This window comes from Ixodes scapularis, unplaced genomic scaffold, assembly GCF_016920785.2.
Source record: "Ixodes scapularis isolate PalLabHiFi unplaced genomic scaffold, ASM1692078v2 PGA_scaffold0__279_contigs__length_252992795, whole genome shotgun sequence".
In the NCBI taxonomy this organism is placed as follows: domain Eukaryota; kingdom Metazoa; phylum Arthropoda; class Arachnida; order Ixodida; family Ixodidae; genus Ixodes; species Ixodes scapularis.
The window spans coordinates 140,265,426-140,286,223 of NW_024609835.1; the positions used below are offsets into that span (position 1 = coordinate 140,265,426).

Consider the following 20,798-nt stretch of genomic DNA (forward strand, 5'->3'; position numbering starts at 1 on the left):
AAGTATTTTCTGGAACAAACGGCGAGCCCATTACGGTCGTCAATAACTAAAAAAAACGAATCAGTAATTTTATTTCCTAATATAAACTAATTTAATTTCTAATTAGTAAAAATAAACATATTATTCTAATTAGAAATGATATGAGCGTCATCCCAAACCCCTAGATCTGTCAACTTTCGAACGACTTCATGGGGGCGCGGGGCTGCACTAAAGAAACCACTCGTGAAGCAGGCGCAAGGCCGGTGACTCGGAAACGCGGATAATTGACTTTTAGTAGATCGTTCCGATAACTCAGATAGCCCCGATAACGATACTATGCATGCGCAAGGGATGCGGTGGCGTAGTATCGGGTATCGTTATTGGAGTCACTGGGAACGATCTACTAAAACTCTCTATTATTCTTATCGTTTGCGTTTTCGCTTTGTTGGCCTTGTGCATCCTGCACAAGTAGTAACTTAAGCGCACACCCTTGATTCTCATGTGCATCGTGTCGTCGTAAAATGAACTTATTTAGAGGTCTTCGCTGACGCTCAGCAAGTCTCTAATTTGAACCATATGTTTATTTTCACTACTGTGGCGGTCCATTGGCCTACCAAGCTGCAGATATGAGACAACGGCGTTACTCGTCGATAAGAGCCGGCGGCACGAGAGAATGAACAAAGTTTTCGCCAAAGCTCGGAGTCGGTCATGCCATCTCTTCCATCCACAACATCGAACGCGCTACAAAATGGTGACCCGGACGTGATTTTCGACTCCGAGCACCTGCCATCCAGGGGAACGTTCTCCGCGGCGAGGGAGACGGCAACGGCTTGGGATTTCGGCAATTAGGCGACAACACGTCTTCCTCGGCCTCAGCACCGGGAGCCTCCGACGCTGCCTCTGCCCCGTCGCGTGCGCCGCCGGCATGTCCCAGCAACGGGCTGCGACCATCTCGCTCACCCTGCCGGCTCGGCGAGTCAACGTTCTTTGGCTTTTTTCACCACTGCCACAGTCTCTGGCGTCGCCTCGGCAGTCGTGCTTATCTGTGTGGTGTGGTGCTGGCCTGGGACGGTCGCGTGCTGCCACAACATGGGAGGCGTGCTGCACTGTGCCACGCTGGGGCATGGCAAGTAACGGCGGACCACACTGTTATTGACAAGGCACTTCGCTAACCGATCAGGGCCTCCTTATTGCTGGTCATGCTTTGCCCTCCGCTCGGTGCGTCACCTCCGGGAAAGACGCTGTATCGGTCCCACAGCTGACCGCCATGCCCCCTGGAGTCCGAGCTGCGATCTAGCCCACTCCACATTGGATACACAGCACGAACGCATCGTTGTGCCCTTTCTCTGCTGCCGCATTGCTCCAAAAAGCCTGACTTCGGTGTCAACTCCCTGCGTGGTTTCCGCAGGCTGTCTTCTGCACCGCTCTCTGCCACGTCGTCCGGCTCGTATCACACGCCAACGGCAACAGCCCAACTCACTTGCTGCTGCCGCAACCACTCGATCGCTCCGTCCCCTAAAGGATGCATACCTGCAGGCGACGGCTCTAGGGGGGGAGCTCTGTGGCGGTCCATCGGCCTACCAAGCCGCAGATAAAAGACGACGACGTTACTCGTCAATATGAGCCCGGCGGCACGAGAGAATAAACAGAACGTTTTCACCAAAGCTGTGAGTCGGTCGCGCCATCTCTTCGGTCCACAACATCGAACGCGCTACAATTACTTCAAAAAGTCAATTAATCAGTAAGATTTAGGTAAATATAGTTTGCAAATGAGTATGCTCTGCGATTCCTGACGTCCACTGTGGTTTGTTCCTGCAAATAGTTTATTTTTCTTTTATCACCCATACGTCTAGAAAGTTGCGAAAGTATGAGAAACGGGCCAGTATGTAAAAATAGGATTATACATTTCACCCCGCTCATTTGCCCTGGGCAGCGCGTCCACAGCACTAAATGCTCCCCTAGCGGTGCACTCTAAGAAAAAATGGAGGAAAAAAGTAGCAACGGCGCGTCTTCCTCCCTTCTACTGACGCGCCCCCAAGCGGACACGAGAAGAAGGGGGGAACGAGACGTTTTCCTCATTCTCCAGGCAGACGGGAGAAAGCTTTCGCCCTCCCGACTCATCTTCTTTCGGTTTCGTTTTTCGAGCACGTCGCGCACGTTGTTTAATAAATAGACCCTTTCCGAAATTCAGTGCCATCTGGTGGTTTGTAAAGCAGTTTAGGTTTTGCCATATCAATGGCGGAAATGAACTCGTATCGGCACCACCACTTTCGGAAGTCAACGGCACGCGGAGAATTGTTCAGTCTGAGTTCTTTCTCGATCACTTTCAGTTCGATGGTGACCAAGAACCTGCATTCAGAACAAAGCTCCAACCCACTCAGATGCCTCGAGAAAATACTATACACCAAAGTGCTTTAAAGCCGATTGTGTGCCGCCCACAGATTGACTGAATCTGAGCTATTAGAAATAAATGCTTACGTAGCTCTTGTGTTCCATTCCCAGGTCGCGTCATACTGACCCCCCGAATGTACAGGCCTCGCAAGATCCGCTTCAGAGCATCTTCAACGTCTACCTTTATCAGTCACTAGAAGGCCGCCATTCGTATGGCACAGATGCCGTTCCACAGATGATGATAGTGATCAAAGTGGCCAGACTGAATTTCGGGAAGGGTCTATTAATGTTGAGTTGATTAAAATTCAGTGGAAGCGAAGGCCGCCTGTAATTCCGTCTTCTAGTCCAAACTTGCAGAACATTTTGGTTGCATTGACGTTTTTACCACTAATTTCATCAAACGAGCAAACGAAGCCGCTAGAATTAGCGAAGTTCCGGCGCAGTGCCAGCACCGCCACGTACACTGGGGGATGGCCGTCTCCGGATTGCGGGACTCGCGTGGCGCGGAACTACAGTAGCGAAACCACGCGGAACTGTGTCGACCTTTTCGACGTTATGGAAACCGCAGGAACTGCGTCCAAGACAGGCAGGTTTTGCTGCCGGCTGCCTGGGTGCCCTCCGTCCTGAGTTCGGTTCTGTTTTCCGGTGCCGAGTGCAACCGGCGTTCAACGTGGTTCTGTATTTGTGCGTGTCAGCAACATAGCTGCAACATCGTGATGGCAGTGTTGTGGGTTGTGAACAGAAGACTGGAATTATCGCCGATGTGACCGTGTGTTCGCGTATCATTGGTGTAACAAGATGAGATCGTAAACTGTCGGGCATTGCATGATGCCGTTGGTCGGGCCTTGATCGGAGGGGGCGGGTGTCGCAGGTTGACATTCCGCTTTACATTATAAAGTTTAATACCACTTGAGGGATTACGTGCAATCGATCAACGTGCGGATGGTCATGTTGGAACGCTGGTCTGAACTGTAGAAGCTCCTATCGCTATCGTACAGTGGCCAATGTGACTGTGGGAATTGTCTCGACCCCGAGAGCGATTGCGCTCTGGGGCAAGGACTGAACAGTACGAAATCGTGACGGAAAGTACGTATATTTACAGTATGGAATTTCGGCATTAAAAAACAAAAGTAGGTAAAATTGAAAAAAAAAAAAAAGCTACCCTTTATTTTGCTGTTTAAATATACTACGGTTCCTGGAGAAACTGCCCTCGAAGTGGCGCGCTGGGGTGAGCGCTAGAAGTTTTCGGGCTCGCCACGGCGTAGCTCCGTACTCTGCATTCAGGTTGATCGAAAAGCGATTTCTTAGCCCGTGAAGCATCACTTCCAGCTGAGTGAATATCCACTCTACAGAGATTAATTCAAGACGGCAATTGCAGCTTTGCGCGAACACCACAAATAGAAAAACCAATAGAAATACAGGCTACGACGTGCCGTGTGGGGAAGAAACTCATGGCTTCGAACCGCATTGGAGCGGCTTGATTTATTGGCTTTCAAATAATTACGGCATGATCGAGCGTTTACTTTTTAATAAGAGATTAATCCCCTGAGCCATTCAAAATACTCACAGAGGTATGAGATCGCTGGGGAAAAATCAACATGCTGGGAGTATTTTTTATTGCTTAGGGAGTCACCGAAAAGTTCCGTACGTTCAAAACGACCAGTATAAAAGAAGGAAACGCAGAACACGGGTGTAGTGTTCGGGTTAGTGTGGTGTTTCGTTGTGTTGACATTTGTGTGTGCCGTGTATGTGCTCCATGTATGTTCACCTGATACTTATAATAGCCCAATAAGTGTAATGTGTGTATACTGTGTATAGTAAAGGACCCCAAGCGCAGTAGTGGCCTAAAAAGAGCAAATTATTTTTTGTAGAACATGAGTTGGGCGGTACCTAGCGCCACCTAGCCTAGCTACTTGCAATTACTCTGCTTAACCCCGCCATCTGGTGGCTAACGATTTAACCTTTCACGCCACGCGATAAACAGCGGCTTCGGGTTAGTTCTTTCGAGAGCGGCTTTTGGTTTCGCGGATTGAGTTTGCCCCTCTCCGTGATATGCGGTTGACGAAGGAATTGTGACTCGAGGAACACCAAAGGTAAGACGCAAAGTGCGCGAAGTAACTGGGTATCGGTTGTCTCCATTTAACATCGCAGTGCTGTCGACGAGAAGGCTGAGTAACTGCTTTCGAAACGCAAGTTTCTGTACCTGTGGGGGGAATCTGGCTTCGGAAATAAACACAGTTTGCGGAAAGCTCGTGTTACGCTTTTATTTGCTGCTGCTCTCGTCCCGTACAAGAGACGTACCGTCCTCGTCAAGCCTTATTGGCCTCGATTTGCTCGATTCGGGGCCGCCATATTGAGATGCAAGCGACGGAGGAACTTTGCTCCCTTGCTTCAGGGACGAACGTTTCTCCCTTTCTAAAGGAACATAGGTTACAAGACCGTTCCTCCCCTAAGGGAGGACTATCCATACCCTTTTTTCTAAGAGTGTGGGGACAGCCCGCTTCCGAGAGCACGCACGCGCGAGTCGCGATGCTTTCGAGGAAGAGGGCCACGTCCACTGATCTCTATGACAATTGCTGGATCGCGCTTCCCCGCCAAATGAGGCCACCGTCGGCCATCTTACGAGATATGCTCTAGCGCTGTCAAGCCTAGACAGTTACCATGGTAACCGTGTGTAGGTCACGTGAAAACAGAGGCAAAGGTCACATGAACGCCGCCTTGACAACGCTTCAGCGGCACTCGTAAGATGGCCGACTGGTGGTTTCAATCGCGCAATGGGCTCGAAGCGGGGAAGCGCGATCTAGCAATTGTCATAGAGACCAGTGGCCACGGCCGACTCACAGAGACACCGGAGTCGCCAAGAGAGCAGAGGCGGCTGCCCCGCCGTTTTGAAGGTTGTCCACGACGATAGATGGCGGCAGCCATCCCTCTCAATTCAAAGGGAAAATCCCTGAGGCTGCGCACGTCCAGCCGTTCCTACTACGCAAAATCTGTCGGCGCCAAGGCTATTGGAATTTCGCAGGGTGTGACGTACTCCCTATAACCCCGTTTCGCGTTAAATCCTACCGCAGTCGATGCCGCGATCCTATACAGCCAGTCAAGCAGAGCACCAAAAGTGCATCGTCATGGCGCTCATCACCTTTGTGCGCTTACTGTAACTGACTAAACCAATACCGCACAGTGAATGCACCGCGTTCCTGCTTTTTGTTTTGCGAGTGCGCGTTTTGCGGACTCACGATATCGTCCCGCTCTATCTGCAACAAACTTGGTTTCTTTCGCTCGCTCTTGGAGCCGACGTCGCACAGCCGTCGTTATGCGACGCGCAAGTTCGTCTGCCTCTTTTGACGTCAGAATGATACCGAGCTCTGATTGGCTCTGACTGGAAGGATAATGGGTAGATCTCAAGGCTTTGGGGTCTACCCACTATATCTCAATCAGAACCAATCAGAGCTCGGCGTCGTTCTGACATCACCACAACCCCTGCAAAAGAAGCAGACGAACTTGCGCTCCGCATCGGTCGAGGAGCATGACTATACCTTGTCTCATCCTACGATGGACTAAAGGCCAACGCCACGGGCTGCCAGCTCCAATCACGCTCCACTCTATACTATGACACGCTTAACATTGATTAGGGGTGGACGAAAAATGCTCGAATCCAAAAGCGCCGCATCATTTCTATAGCTTAGACGCTGCAAATAGCCTAATATCGTGGCTTTCTTTGCGATGTAAAATTGTTGAGTCATTCAGTGCTTTTCGATTCGAACCACTGTCAACCCGTCCTCTTATTAGTGATCCGAGACGCGGGCACCGTTGCGTGCATCGAAAGGAAATACCGCACAATTTCTAAGTGGCTCGTGATTGGATCTGGCGATCCGTAGCTTTTGCCTCTATACTTCGTCTCATCCTACGATGGACTAAAGGCCAAAGCCACGGGCCGCCTGGTCCAATCACGTTCCACGCTAAACTATGACACGCTTAGCGTTGCCTAGGTTTGGACGAATAACGCTCCGAATCCAAAAACGCTGCGTCACTTTTATAGCTTCGACACTGCAAAGAGCCAGTAAGCCGTGGCTTTCTTTGCAATGTAAAATTGTTGCGTCACTCATTGCTCGATCCGAACCACTGTCGGCCCATTCCCATCGGTGATCCGAGGCGCGGTATCCGATACGTGCTTCGAAGCGGAATATCACACAATGTATAAGTGGATCGTGATTGGATCTGGCTGTTCGTAGCTTCTGCCTTTAGTCCATCGTAGGGTGAGACGAAGTATAAGCACAATTTGATCGAAACTGGAGGAACTGGAGGCGAGCACACTATGCGAACAGCAAATCGTCTGCTTCTTGTGCTGGAATTGCGGTGACGTCAGATTGACGCCAAGCTTTGATTGGCTTTGATTGAGAAGATAGTGGGTAGACCTCGATGATAGATGCTTGGAAGTCTACCCACTTTTTTTTTTAAATCAGCCAATAAGGGTCTGGCGTTGTGACATCGTCGCAACCCCTGTGCAAAATCCGACGAAATTGTGCTCCACATAAGTCTGTGGGCAGAGCCAATACCACCTAAAAGGCACGGCCTGCGCGTGACGTCAACGTTTGTAGATCCCCCCGACCTGACCCCAAATGGCAAACACGCCGAAGCTCAATGAGAGGCACTGCAAAGCTAGCAGACGAGCGTTCGTTTTGGCGTCGCAGGCGGAGAGAGAGAGACGCTGCGAGACAGGCTGGTGCCCTGGCGGCTATGCTGACGCAGGCTACCTGACGCTGCGTGTATCCACCATGGTGATGACGTAGAGGAGTGGAGGCGCAGGTTATATGTTCTTGGTGGTATAGGCGGAGCGTGCACTCAACTCACGCTTGCAAGCTGCCACTCTTCAAACGCTAGTCTGGCCACCCTAGATGGAAAATGGTTTGCTTGGGCTCAGCTCTGGCAACCGTCACGCAAGCCACAAGGTGGCGGGGCCCAGAGGCAGTACTTTCAAGCCTCGATATACCAGCACACCATCGACAAATAATAATGTACCCTACCACCTCAAAAAAAAAAAAAAAAAAGTAGTTCTTTTTTGTTTGTTTGTTTTTGTTACAAAAATAAACAACGCATCGCCGAACGTCCATTCTCCACCGAATTTTAGCGCAAACGGCCCGAATGAGACGCCAAAGGTTCTTGAGCACCAACCGTTATCTTATTAATCATTTAAAAGTGATGTTCTAAAAATTTCGTTCAGAAAATGGGGTCCCGTTTTCACCCGTTTTCGCTAAGTGGCGCCATTCACCTCCATATATATTTGGAGACTGTCGGTCGCCATTTTTCCATTGCATATTTCAGAAGATCACGTACAAGTTTCGACTAATATAAGGGTTACTGCTGAAACTTTGGCATCTGGTTCGGGCCGCTATAGCGCTACATTTGGGGTGAGAGTGTATGATCGTCAATGCATTATTTTCGCGATAAAAAAAGAGAGAAAAAAAAAAGATCATAATCTTCTAAATGTTTGGGACCAACCTGCACAATACACACCAACAATATACACCAAGAAAAAACAAACCCGCGTCTGCTCACACCAACTGTGGGCATCGCGCGTGCGCAGAAGCCAGATTCGGGTGAGAGGAATCGACTGCGCCTGCCCAGTGCCGATAGCAGCTCCACCACGGTGTCGTGACGTCACTAAAGGGTCGAGTAGCTGCGTAGGTGAAGAAAACGCTGTTAAATAGATCACGCGTAAACTGGGAAGTGATGGTGTTGCATGAATAGCCGTTTAAAGGAATTGGCTCATAAAGCGTTGCTTTGGGTGTGTGTGCGTTTTTGTTTTCTCTTTCAAACTGTCAAGGTCTCATCAAGTGTCCAGCGACCAGGAAGTTGTTGCTTCCTGCCTACCTATATCATCGACTATTACGTTCCGGTTTTACCTGGAAGACACCACCTCTGGAGCGAAAACTGTCCTTTTATCGAAATCTATGGGTACAGACAAAATGGTAGATGCAATGAGAAAATACCAGGTAATATGACACGCGCATTATATTTTCATAGGTTAAACAGGGTTGCGCGATATTATGTCGCATGATTTCTTAGCCGCTAGTATACCTCACCAGCCATTAGTAAAATAGTTTGGATATTACAGAAACAGCAACAAGTAAAGCCATTTTAAAACTTACATCTCCTAAATAAGAAAAAAGTATTCAAAATAACACTGAGTTGAACAATTTAAAATTGCAGCAATGAGGGCAGATAGGGATGGGACTAAATTTAAGGTGATCTAAATAGTTTCATTCATAATATTTCCCAAACCTTTTTGGAGACTTCCGGATTTCTTTCATTCGGGCACATCGTTGCCAAAACGTTTTCCGGTTTCGTAATGAACCCGCTGTTAGTTGTGAGTTTTACTTTCTTTTTTGCAAAATTTTTTTGGGTGTTGCCGTGCAAAGCTAAATTTGTCCGAAACGCCAGGTAATGATCTTACCGAAGCACAATATGCGGGAATCTGTGAGCTAACTCTCACAAAAAATTTTGTCTTGTTTTCCGCGCGATAAAACATCGCTGCCATCACCGTCGCATATGGACGGCGATGCAATTAAAATGTGTTGAAAAAGGGCACTCATGTCGATGAAACGTCGTTGAAGATAAGATATGAAACGTGTGTTGATGAGTCTTTCATTGGCGCAAAGGGACGCCGAGTCTGCCAGGCCGGGATGGTTTTATTAGCATATACATTCTTTAGCACGAAGTTATCAACAAACAACAGCCTTGTAGTGACTTTATTTAATAAATTGTGTCTATTAATGAGAGACCAAATTTATAATGATCGGCCGTGGTAAATTATAAAAATTTAACTGTTTAAAAGCAAATTAAACATTGCAACTCTGTGAATCGGGATCGATAGGAAAACACAAGGGAAAACACAGACAACCCTCAGCAACCGGAAGTGACAATGGCAACCTGAAGCCGCCACCTAGTGGTTTGCTGTTGTTTACCTTGAAAATGGGTGTTTAGTAAATACTTCAATTAAATAGACCAAGACAAAAAGAAATGCCCGTCTTTTTCTCTAAATCGTTACCTTAATCAGTACTGAGTTATAGAACCCAGATCAGCAATACGTTTTTGCTTTAGTGGATTATTGAAGGGTGTTCCAGGCATAATACACTAAAAACGTTACTACAATACTCTTACGATGCTGGTGAACACCTAAAAATAGAATTCGGGGGATCTTAACAGCCTTCTCCAATATATATGTATATACAGGGTGTCACAAAAGGAAATTTACACGGTCTTTTTTGCCGCAAAAATAAACTAGGCATCGCCGAACGCTCATTCTCCGCCCAAAGGTAGAGCTAGAGGTCACAACCAGATGCCAAAGTTTCAGCCCGATCAGATAACTTAACCAAAAGTTATAAGTTATTTTCTGAAAATTTCAATGGGAAAATAGAGCCCATTTTTGGCCGTTTTCGGTTTCTGGTGCCATAGAGCCTCATGTGTTTGAAAATACCGTCGGCCGCCATTTTCTCATTGAAATTTTCAGAAAATCACTTATAACTTTTGATTAAGTTATTGGATCGGGCTGAAACTTTGGCATCTGGTTGTGACCTCTAGCGCTACTTTTGAGCGGAGAATGAGCGTTCAGCGATGACTAGTTTATTTTGCGGTAAAAAGACCGTGTAAATTTTCTTTTGTGACACCCTGTATATACATATAACGTACATTTTTCATATACACACAAAAAAAGGAGTATACAGGCGTAATGAATCACGCTCGACGGAGGATCACGAGCTTGATGACTAATCCGCGGCCTTATGCCGGATGTCTCTGCGAATAAATAGCAGAAAGTCCTACCAATAGAGGGATTGAGAAAAAGAAAAGAAAAAGAAACCCTTTTTGAGAATAAACTTCCAGGCACAGCAAACCTCGGGGTTTGAAGAAGAAAAGTCGCGCACGAAGTAGCAAAATAATTACCTAAAATAAACTACGTCTTAATTAGCGAAAACAAACATGGTTTCATTTAGAAACTTTCCGGTCGACATGGAAGATTCCTAAATCAATCCATTTTAGAAAGACTCGAAGCACGTGAGAAGCGCGGGGGTGCGCTAAAGGTCTTATTTGTGCAGCAGGCGGAAGGCTGGGGATACGAAAAAGTTGTTGATTTTCTTCACCGCGCTTTCTGGTCGGCAGCTTTACCCCTGCTGCACGAGAGGGAACTTTATCGCCACGTGATTTGAGTCTTACTAAAATTGATCGATTTAGGGGTCTTCGATGACGACTAGCAAGTTTCTAACTGGAGCCATATGGTTACTTCCATCAATTAGGGTGTTCTTTTTTCAATCGATACTCGGAAAAATTATTCTATAACGATTACAACAACTCTTGGTTCAAATGTACTCAATTAGATCTCTTGATTCCTAAATAAAAAAAAATAGGAATTTACATTTACTCTAAAAAGTAACTGTTGCTTCTCCGATTACATCAGATCTTCTACACGACACATTTTTTACCCGGTTTGAAAACGGGTCTATTGTGCTCTCCATTAATAGATTAGAATCACTGAGTTAGAAACTACAGATCTTCTAAAACCACCAATTTGAGAAGACTACCCTTCTGCCGGAGACTTGGTTTGAGGTTTCTTTGGCTGGAAACTTTTAGAAACAAAGAGCACCATTAGAGAAGGCAGAAACAAGTAGTAACGGCTTCAAGTAATGTTAGTACCTCGAAAAGGAATCATATTGCCACGCGATTGCTTCCTAATGTATGTAATCAAATATTACAAAACCACCCTAAATTGTAATTGGTTACAAGTAAACTGATTACTTGTAATGAGTACCATACAAGTCTCTTTGTCTTTTCTAATTCCTGACGTTCGCCATGACTGGCAGTTTGCTCCCGAGAAAAAGGTCTTCGTTTTCCTTTCCCTCCATATTTGTAAAGATTATTAAAGGGGCACTCAAGTGGATTCCAAGATCATCTATTTATTGTCGTAACTCAATCTATGAGCTCCAAGTGTCCTAAGAAACCCCAAATTTCATACAGGGGCGGCCGATTTCCCTATTACAAATCCAATCGAATACGCGCCACGCTCCCCTTTCTGCTACGTGGCGCAGAACATTATTGGGCGCAAAAAGGGGGGGGGGGGGGGGGGGGCACGCGACAGCTAAACACGAATGACGACTTTTCGGCAGACTAAATTTTCGCATACTCGTGCCTTCGAAAATTCAGTCTACAAGGAAGCCGTCATTTGTGATTGGCTGTCGCGTACCATCCCCTGCTGCCCTCCCATCCGGTGGCGCAACCTGGTCTTCTGCACCACGCCGCACACAGAGTTTGACGGCACGGTCTTTGAATGGATTTTTAGCAGGAAAATTAACCACTCGTGAATCTGTTTCCGGGTTTCTCGGGATGCTTAGAGCCCGCAGAATGAGTTATGACAATATATAGGATATCAGAGTCCACCTAAGTGCCCCTTTAAAAGTATTCCCAGAAACACCTGCGGATATACTCGACAATCGTGAGACACTCGTTCACAGATGACCGCCTCTGCAATTACGAATGTTACATGAGCAGGGTGTTCCCCCCGAGAACATTACCGGGTTTCTTTCACCGAAAAAATAAACCGTACGCATTGCTTAAAGATCATTCTACGCCTTAATGTAGCGACAGTGATCCAAAACCAGATGCGAATTACTTTTAGCCGTCGCCGATATCTTGTTCGAATGTTATAAACTGATTTTTTGCACTTTTGAATGGGCAGATGGTGTCCGATTGAGCTCTCGAATACACTGTAGAGCACCAGTAACCAAAAACAAGCAAACATGAACCAAATTTTCACGTTGGAATTTTTAGAAAATGACTTACAGCTTTCGAATAAGACAACGGTTACTGCTGAAACTTTGGCATCTGGTTGGAACCAGTGGCGCTACATTTGGCCGAATAATGAGCGTTCGGCGGTGCATAGTTTATTTTTGCGTAAAAAAAAAAAAAAACACCGTATTTTTTTTTTCTTTTTTTTCTGGGGGGGGGGGGGGGCACGTTTTTGGTTGTTTTTGTTCCCCAATATATCACGCAAAGAATAGTATACTATACTATAAGTTCAAAGCGAGTATTTCCAAGTAATAATCATTGGTATATAAAATAATTATTCCACATTATCGCTAAAACAACCTCCACTAAAGTATTTTTAAAGCTGGGAATCAGTGCTGCGAACTCCCTTGAGAAAGGGCGTTCGCCTCGCCTTGTACCGTAGCACACTTTTCCACGCCATCTTTATACCCTTCAAAAATGAGGGATATTTAATGGTACGGCATCCTGCCTTACAGCTAAAAAAGGGTAGATTACTCGAAATATGGTGTGGATTTTTGGAGCAGCTTTGCCCACACCAATCACGCTGCTCGTATACATGCATACCAAAGACACTGTGTGCGCTGCATACAAATTGCCAAAACTATCAGTGGATACACGCCCCATGCATGTTGAAGTATGTTTCGTGTCATGCATTCACATGGTTCGACGATGCCTGAAGTCGGTTTTTTTTTTTTTATAACCAACGTTACAGTACCAGCACGAAAGACACCTCAGGCAGTGTTATGCAGACTGTCGTTTGTATGATGTATTAGCAGTATGACCATAGGGCGCAATACGTTCTAATGTATATAAAGTAGTGCGCGCGTAGACCTGCAGGCCTACAATTCATTTCAAAGGAATGCGAGCTTTTTTCGGAATGCAATTTGCGGAACCGCCATGATTCGAATCTCTCTCTCCTCACCTTGGCGCAGGTGACTAAGGTCTTCGGGAGTCCACACTGGATTCTGCAGCTTGCCAAGGCGATTGAGAAGCGAGGAAATGAGCTGGATAGTCTAACGACTATTCTTCTGTGTGGCGCAAAGGCCACGCCTCACATTTTGAGGCAAATCGAACGGTCGTTTGATCTGGCCATCGTCAAAGAAACTTACGGAGCTTCGGAAGTCGCACGGGTATGCAGACCCCCTTGGGGAGCGTCGCGTTGGTACGGCATTGGATTCCCGTCCCCGATGGTACAAGTTAAGGTAAATTTGGTTCCATTTAGTGATGAGTACGAGAGGTGTGCGGATAGTCCAATTTCAGCTCGTAACTATTGATATCGTTTATGCCCGGTCGATATGCTGACCACGATGGATATCGGCTTGTCATCAGGTTGTTGATGTCAAGAGTGGAAAAGTACTTGGACCAAACGAAGAAGGAGAACTGCTAGTGAAGACGCCCTGTTCCATGAAGGGCTATTACGGACGCCCGGAAGCTACATCGCAGAAAATTACTCCCGATGGTTGGGTACGAACAGGTAGGAGATGGCGACTGTTCTTCTTAACAAGCCAGTCAAAACTTAGTTTTTTCTTCGGCATTTCCTAAAGGCGTTCTGAATGCCTACCGGTTATAGGGTCTCTTGGCCCCCCTCGTTTTGCGGCGATACAGTAAGGAGACCACTGAATGGCTCGTAGCGAGAGTCTTGGGAACATATAAAGCCGCAATTGTCACGTGCCACTGCCACGTCATTTCATGTCATGGTGCTATGGGACATTACGGTGTCACGTCACAGTGTCAAGTAACACCAGGGTGTGACGTCGGTGTTACGTGACGGCACAGAGAGTACCTATAAATGCAACGCAATCAGCGCACCTTTCTGATGGCGTTTCAGTCTCAGGTGACGCAGTGACGCCATCGAGGGTGAATCCGCGGACACGAAAGCCCTTCTGACGCGTTAGGCAGTCTTGGCATAACGTTGCCGTGCCGCATTGCTACCGTGAGCTGGCGCTGTGACTTTGAAGCATGCTCTTTAGCGAGTGATTGGAGGCGTATTGCGGCAATAGTAGAACGTGGCGACGGTCTGCTAAAACTGCCTATTCACACGGACGGTTGAATCGCATTCGCGAGGTAGTTGTCAACGTTAAAGGCCCGTCACATTGAGGAAGCACTTTAGAAAGTTCAGGCTCATTTAATGAGACAAACCAGACGATCTGCTTCGCAGTTACTATTTGAACAAAAAGAAAATGAAACGCTGATATTTTAAAACAAAATTACCCGCGTCAATCATTATGATCTCTTATACTTTACCCGTCACAATTAATACTAAAACAATTTTTACGTTCAGATCTAATTATGAGCACCAAATTCTTCAATGTTCGGTTCCTCGACCTTTAAACCACATTAGAAACACTAATATATAGAGGTGGGTAAGATTTCTCAAGGGAGATACGCTCCAGGATTTTTTTTTTACAAAATTTATCGTATTCTGACCATTTTGAAGAACGCAATTGAACTTTTTCTTTTCCTGATGCTCTTATGGCGCAGTTGTCCCTGTAGCGATTTTTGATGTTGCTTCGCTCAATGTATAAATGCGTATTTTTGTGCCCGTTTTTTTTATTAAGCACAATCTCTTTGCTTACCAAATGCGTATAGGTCTGAGAACTCAAGCTTCAAATTGAAGTTTTTCGTTATTCCCCGATTTTCCCACCGTTTGTTTGAATGTAAAGTACGCATTATTATTATTATTATTATCATTATTAATATTGTATCTTGTTACTATTATTCATTGTTATGTGCTGAAAAGTAAAATATATTACGGCAGCAACGAAGCTCCTTGGCGGCTGCATAGGGCAGTCATCAACGGCCTCTTTCCATGCACTCGCTTGAACGTCTACCAACATGGCTATTCTTCAAAACGTGCGACCGTGTATCGTCGTTAGTAACTTACGCGTGAAAGCAATACCACCTAGAAAAGAAGCTCTGCGCATGACGACACCGTTAGTAATGAAACCCCGACCTGCCCCAAGCGGCAAACACGTCAAGCTCGACGGGAGACGACGCAAAGCGGCACACGCGTACGTCTTGGCGTCGCCACTTGCTACGTCACGCTCGTTGTGAGGCGCTGCGAGTCGTGCTGGCGGCGACGCTGACGCAAGCTAGGTGACGCGGCGTCTGTCCAATCCGGAGCGCAAGTTCGTCCGCTTCCTGAGCGGGGGTTGAGGTTACGTCAGAAGGCCGCACTCCGATTGCGTCCGATTGGAAGGGTAGTGGGTAGACCTCGAGGCAGGCACGTGGAGTGCAAGTACGTCTGCTCCTTTTTGCAGGGGTTCCGGTTGCGACACGGCGCCCAGCTCTGATTGGTTCTGAATGAAGGATGGGTAGATTTCAAGGCAGCTTGCCTTCGAGGTGTACAAACCATTCTTCAATCAGAGCTCGGCGTTCTGACGTCGGTGCCACCCAGCGCGATAGGCAGACAAACTTGCACTCCAGATAGCGATGTCGTTTGGGGGGAAAGGCCTTGTCTTCAAGGCTCGTTGCTCAAGCATCCACTCCCGTGCCATTTGACTGCATGGCCACGAAAAGATTGTCTGAGAGTTTGAAAGGTTTTTGCGCGTTCTCGTCCTTTCTCATTCAGATATTTCGACTCTTGTCAAGTGTGCAGTTAATATTCCGAGAGCGTGCATCTACTATTTATTTATTACGCTTGACTTTACTCCAGCTCATGAACTGAACTTTCAGCTAGAGATGACGACTACACGATAATTTGCAGGCGACATCTGCTATTACAACGAAGACGGTCAGTTCTTCTATGTCGAAAGAATGAGCGAGTACTTTAAATGCATGAGCATCCACGTGGCCCCCTGCTCCATTGAAAGCGTGTTGCTCAGCCACGACGGAATTGAAGAGGCAGCGGTCATCGGTGTCCCTCATCCACAATATTATGAAGCTGCCTTGGCGTTTGTTGTGTTGAAGAAATCTTGTAGCAAAATCACAGAGGAAGAGCTCCAAAACTTTGTTGCAGGTAAATCTCAATCTCGACATTTCTTTTATTCCTGTTATTAATATTCCACCATCATCACATTTTAGACTTAAGAAGTGGAGACACACACGCAACAAACTTTAACGCAAAATTAAGTAGAAATACCTTAACTCTTTTCGGGGTTCATTTTTCGGTGGGAAGCCTCTGCAATCTCGTCGGGAGTGCTTCTGCCTAAAACCTCTCCACATAATATTTTATGCACAATGGGGTATCGACAAAACAAAATACTTACTTCAACCTCACTCATTCCTCACAGACGGGATGATTAAAAAAAGATCAGGGACCTTATTCATCTAAAACCGAAATATTCAAAAACTCTTCGTAAGCGAACGCAAAAGGAGACATGGGATGCACAAATACGTTGTATGTTCAAAAACTCATTTTTTATGCACCACTCAGAGCTAGAATTAGCTAACAAAAGAACGCAGTGCCGCAAAAAAAAAAGGAAAAAAAAAAGAATCTTGACAATTTTAATGCGAGAGCATTATGAAGCTACTCATCATATTTTTCTGGCAATGCATGTCGCCTCTAATGTAGTCAATTTTCCGCTAAATTTAGCGTAAAATTGACTTCACATGACCTATGCACCTATTCAGGTTCCCGGTAACGCTAGTAAAATTAGGCTCCTGTGCTTAATTTAGCGAAAAATTGATTTCACGTGACCTATGCACCAATTTAGGTTCCCTGCTAAATTTAGCGGAGAACTGACTTCACGCAACCTATGCATATATTCAGGTTTCCCGCTAAATTTATCAGAAAATTGACTTCATATGAGCTATGCAGTAATTCAGTTTTTCCGCTAAATTTAGCGGAAAACTGATTTTACGCGACCTATGCACCAATTCAGTTTCCCCGCTAAATTCAGGGAAAAACTGACTTCACGTGAGCTATGCACTAATTCAGTTTCCCCGCTAAATTTGGCGGAATTAGTTTCCCCGCTTAAATAGGCGAAAAATTGATTCACGTGACCTATGTACCAATTCAGGTTCCCCGCTAAATTTAGTGGAATCAAGTTCCCCGCTAAATTTAGAGGGAAACTGACCACGCGACCTATGCACCCACTAAGGTTTCCCTCTAAATTTAGCGGAAAATTAACTTCACGTGACGTATGCACCAATTCAAGTTGTCCGTTAAATTTAGCGGGAAAGCGAACACCTGCCCGTGTGTGCAACGATGAATGCTAGCTCATTCATAAATAATCCCCCGTCTTGTTTCTACAAACTTGCCTCCACCATAATTCTTTATTTTAGGTTTCATTTGCTAGAGCGCAGCTCTTAGGCGCCCGTTTCCGGCTTGAGCGGCGTCGGCGTCGCGTCGGCGTCGGCGTAACTTTAAGGTCACGTGACTCACCAGGTCACGTGATCCCCCCGGTCACGTGACCCCTCCCAGGTCACGTGGCCTGGGGGGTCATGGAGGGAGGAGGGGTATAGACCGTTCCATTAGGGTCATAGCAGAGAGGGTGAAAGAGAAAAAAAAATGCACTCCCCCTCTCACCCCGCATCTCGTCCGCTCCGCCGAGTGGGCTGTAGCTAGCGTCCGGCTGGCGTGCAAACTTTGTTTAAAATCGCGTCATTTTGGAACTTTCAAGCTCAGATGCGCAGATTCTGGTATGCCAGTTGTCGTGTAATATTATGCTAGATAAAAAGACTCACAGGGTCCAATTGCGCTGTTACCTGCGTGCAAATTAAAAAAAAACAAAAATAGTGAAAACTGTGTCAGATTGGCCGGTTCCTTTGGCGAAAAGTAAATCCGGTTGGTGTACCTTTCTTACTATAGAAAAGTTCGTACTGGTGTAGGCCTTTAGCGACCATGAGTGGAAGTCTGAAATAATAAATAAAACGTGCTCTCCTGCCGCAATACAAGCAGTAGTTGACGGTAGTACTGCCGGCTGACTCAACTGCTATTTAAGTAACGGAAAAAGGATATGCTATTTCTAGTTGATCATTTAGCGAAATAGAACAACAGAGAGCTATATAGCTGATTTTGTAGTAGCCACAACTATTCTAAGAACGCGAACGACTTCACAACGGCAGCCACGAGCGAGAGTTCGATGTCCGGTAGAGCCCGCCGATACAGCCCAAAGATGGAGAATGGCAACCTCTCGTTTTGTCGTCTGCTAGCGGAGTCGGGCGCGTGCCCTCTCTCTCGTTTTACCCCGCCGAACCCGCTGAACTTCCCGGATGTGTGGAGAGGGCGCTGCGGTCGAACAAAATGGTGCCGCCCAGAGAGCGCTAAATGGAATGGTCTATACCCTCAGTACCCTTCCCCTCCTCCTCCTCAAGAGCTGCGCTCCAAGTCGGCGTTACAGGGAGTTGTAAGCGGCTTTCATTTTTTTCATCGCACTTATTATATTGGAGGATGATAAATTCACCATCTAAGGGCACATTTCTAAAATGTCTTATTGCACCTAGTTTATTGGTTTAATTATACTAAATTTTTAAGCCCGAATATTCACGGAAACGAAACGGCAACACTAGTTCTGCAAAGGAGAGCAAGCAGAGTGGACCACCGTAAAACCTGTGAGAGGAGTACAGGCATACCATCTGTTAAAGTCATCATATGCCGAGAGACGGATGTATACATGGCCACTCGGGCAACTGAGAGTTTTAAGCTTACGTATGCATAGCTAGCGAATTTGAAGAACTTGTGGGGCCGTTTTGTTTCTGTGAGTTGTAAGCTAATTTATGGTATTCCAGCTCAAAGTCCCTTTTCGCGTCACTAATACTCACCCCTTATAAAAAAAAATATATTCTTATAAAATACATGCCGTAACTACCACTCAACATGTTTGGTGCTGTGCGGCAAAGCCGCTGTGACGAACACGCCGGCTCGCTCCGAGTGATGGTTTGGCGTAGCTTTTCCCGTTCGTAGATCATATGTTACTCAATGTTTTGCCATCACAGGTTAGTTAAAGTCACTGCAAAGTGCCAAAGAAGATTAAAAATTATGAGTTTTTTTTTAATATCGACGTCCAATCGTGCCACATTTTGAGAAATCAGCCGCATTCCCGCGTTAATAACAAAAAGATAATTAAAGGTGAGCCATATTATCTTTATATATTCGTAAAGAATATTTGAAGACGCGAATTTTGATATGTTTTGTGAAGTATTATGAAAGATGATTTATTTGAAAAACAATTGTGAATATGTCTCTAAAACGCGTTTTTATGCCATGTTTCACTTTTTGTTTGCATATAAACATTTTATTCATATTCTTAATTTTTTGTGTATGTGTTGTATATCTTTTGTAAAACGTATTAAAAAGTTATGGTGACGTGAAAGCTTCGATGAGGAAAGGATGACTGTGAAATGTAGCATTGTGAAATCTTCTCAATTTCCACCAGCTCGAGCTTTTCTATTTTATATCTTGGCGAAAAAAAAAATTGTTACGGCGTTCATATATAGCTGAATTTTCCTCGCAAGAACATGGCTTTCATCTATATTTTTAACAAACATATCCAAATTATGACCCGGGCCATCAATGCATGAACTGACGTGGATCACCCTGTAGTTGGGAAGCACTTCAAGTGCATTGTACTTAAAGTACCACTTCAAGTAGGTTTAGAAGACTTGTCCTTTACTTGAAGTACATTCTCTACGTGTGCGTACTTGTACTCTACTTAAAAGTATTATTTTACGGTACTTTCCCGTGGAAAGTTCAACTGCCGACTTCAAAGTACATGGCCCAAATTTGAAGAAAAAATAAGCATATCGTGATCTGAAAACGCGCTGTCGTCTCTCGAGGCGTCATCTGGGCATTTTTCTGAGTGAAGTAATGGCGTATTATAAGGTGATTTTGTTAAATAATTCGTCAGCGAGAGTAAATTAACTACTCTGTGGCAACTTTACTTTATCCAATATTCGCCGCCGTTTCAGAAAATAACTGATGCACCTCGATTTACCTAAAGTGCATAGCAGTTAAAACAATACATCGTCAAGGGAATGAAATGAGATAATGAAAGATTGTGTTAAAATATTTGCATTTTGCTTGGAAAGTACATTTCATTTATAGTATTTTATTTCCCGTACATAGTACCCGGTTCACTAACTACATTACTTGAAGTACATGACCTGTAATTTACTTTACTTTAAGTACTTTTCAGGTATACTTTACCCAACACTGCTAAAATCGCGTTAAGAATTTTGTTAACGTTTTAATCAACGGTTATGTATATTCATCGTTGTTCTAGAAAGTGTCACCTGTGTACGTATTATACTGAACCCTTCCATTTCTTCTCAGGCCAACTTGGACCCTACATGCATCTTCACGGGGGCGTGAAATTCGTTGACAAGATACCGAAGAACGCCAACGGCAAAGTAATGAGAAGAAAACTGGAGATGCTTCATCAAGACGGCTAATCTCACTCGTTGTGTTCTACAATATAACAAGGCCTCGGTCGGTTTTGATAAAAAAAAATATTTATCGACCTAATAGCCTTAAAACAAGTCGTGTGCTGGTAATGGAAACTTTCTCTAGCGATCCGATATGCGGAGCGCAGTTTCGTATATTTTTGCGCAGGGGTTGCAGTGACGTCAGAAGGCCGAGCTCCGATTGGCTCTGATGGAAGGATAGTGGGTAGACCTCAATGCTAGCTGCTTTGAGGCCTACCCACTATCCTTTCAAACGGAGCCAATCA

At 45.5% G+C, this 20,798-nt stretch overlaps 1 protein-coding gene across 1 annotated transcript in view; it reads left to right on the plus strand.

Annotated features, from left to right (window-relative positions):
• Positions 1–20,520, plus strand: part of LOC115324851 (4-coumarate--CoA ligase 1-like) — a 55,801-nt gene extending 35,281 nt beyond the window's left edge. Inside the window, exons 5-9 of the mRNA XM_029985550.4 lie at positions 8,195–8,363; positions 13,119–13,388; positions 13,516–13,660; positions 15,893–16,144; positions 20,402–20,520. Of these exons, the coding sequence (XP_029841410.2) occupies positions 8,195–8,363; positions 13,119–13,388; positions 13,516–13,660; positions 15,893–16,144; positions 20,402–20,520 (955 nt within the window). The remainder of the gene's footprint in view (positions 1–8,194; positions 8,364–13,118; positions 13,389–13,515; positions 13,661–15,892; positions 16,145–20,401) is intronic.
• The last annotated feature ends 278 nt before the right edge of the window (positions 20,521–20,798 follow it).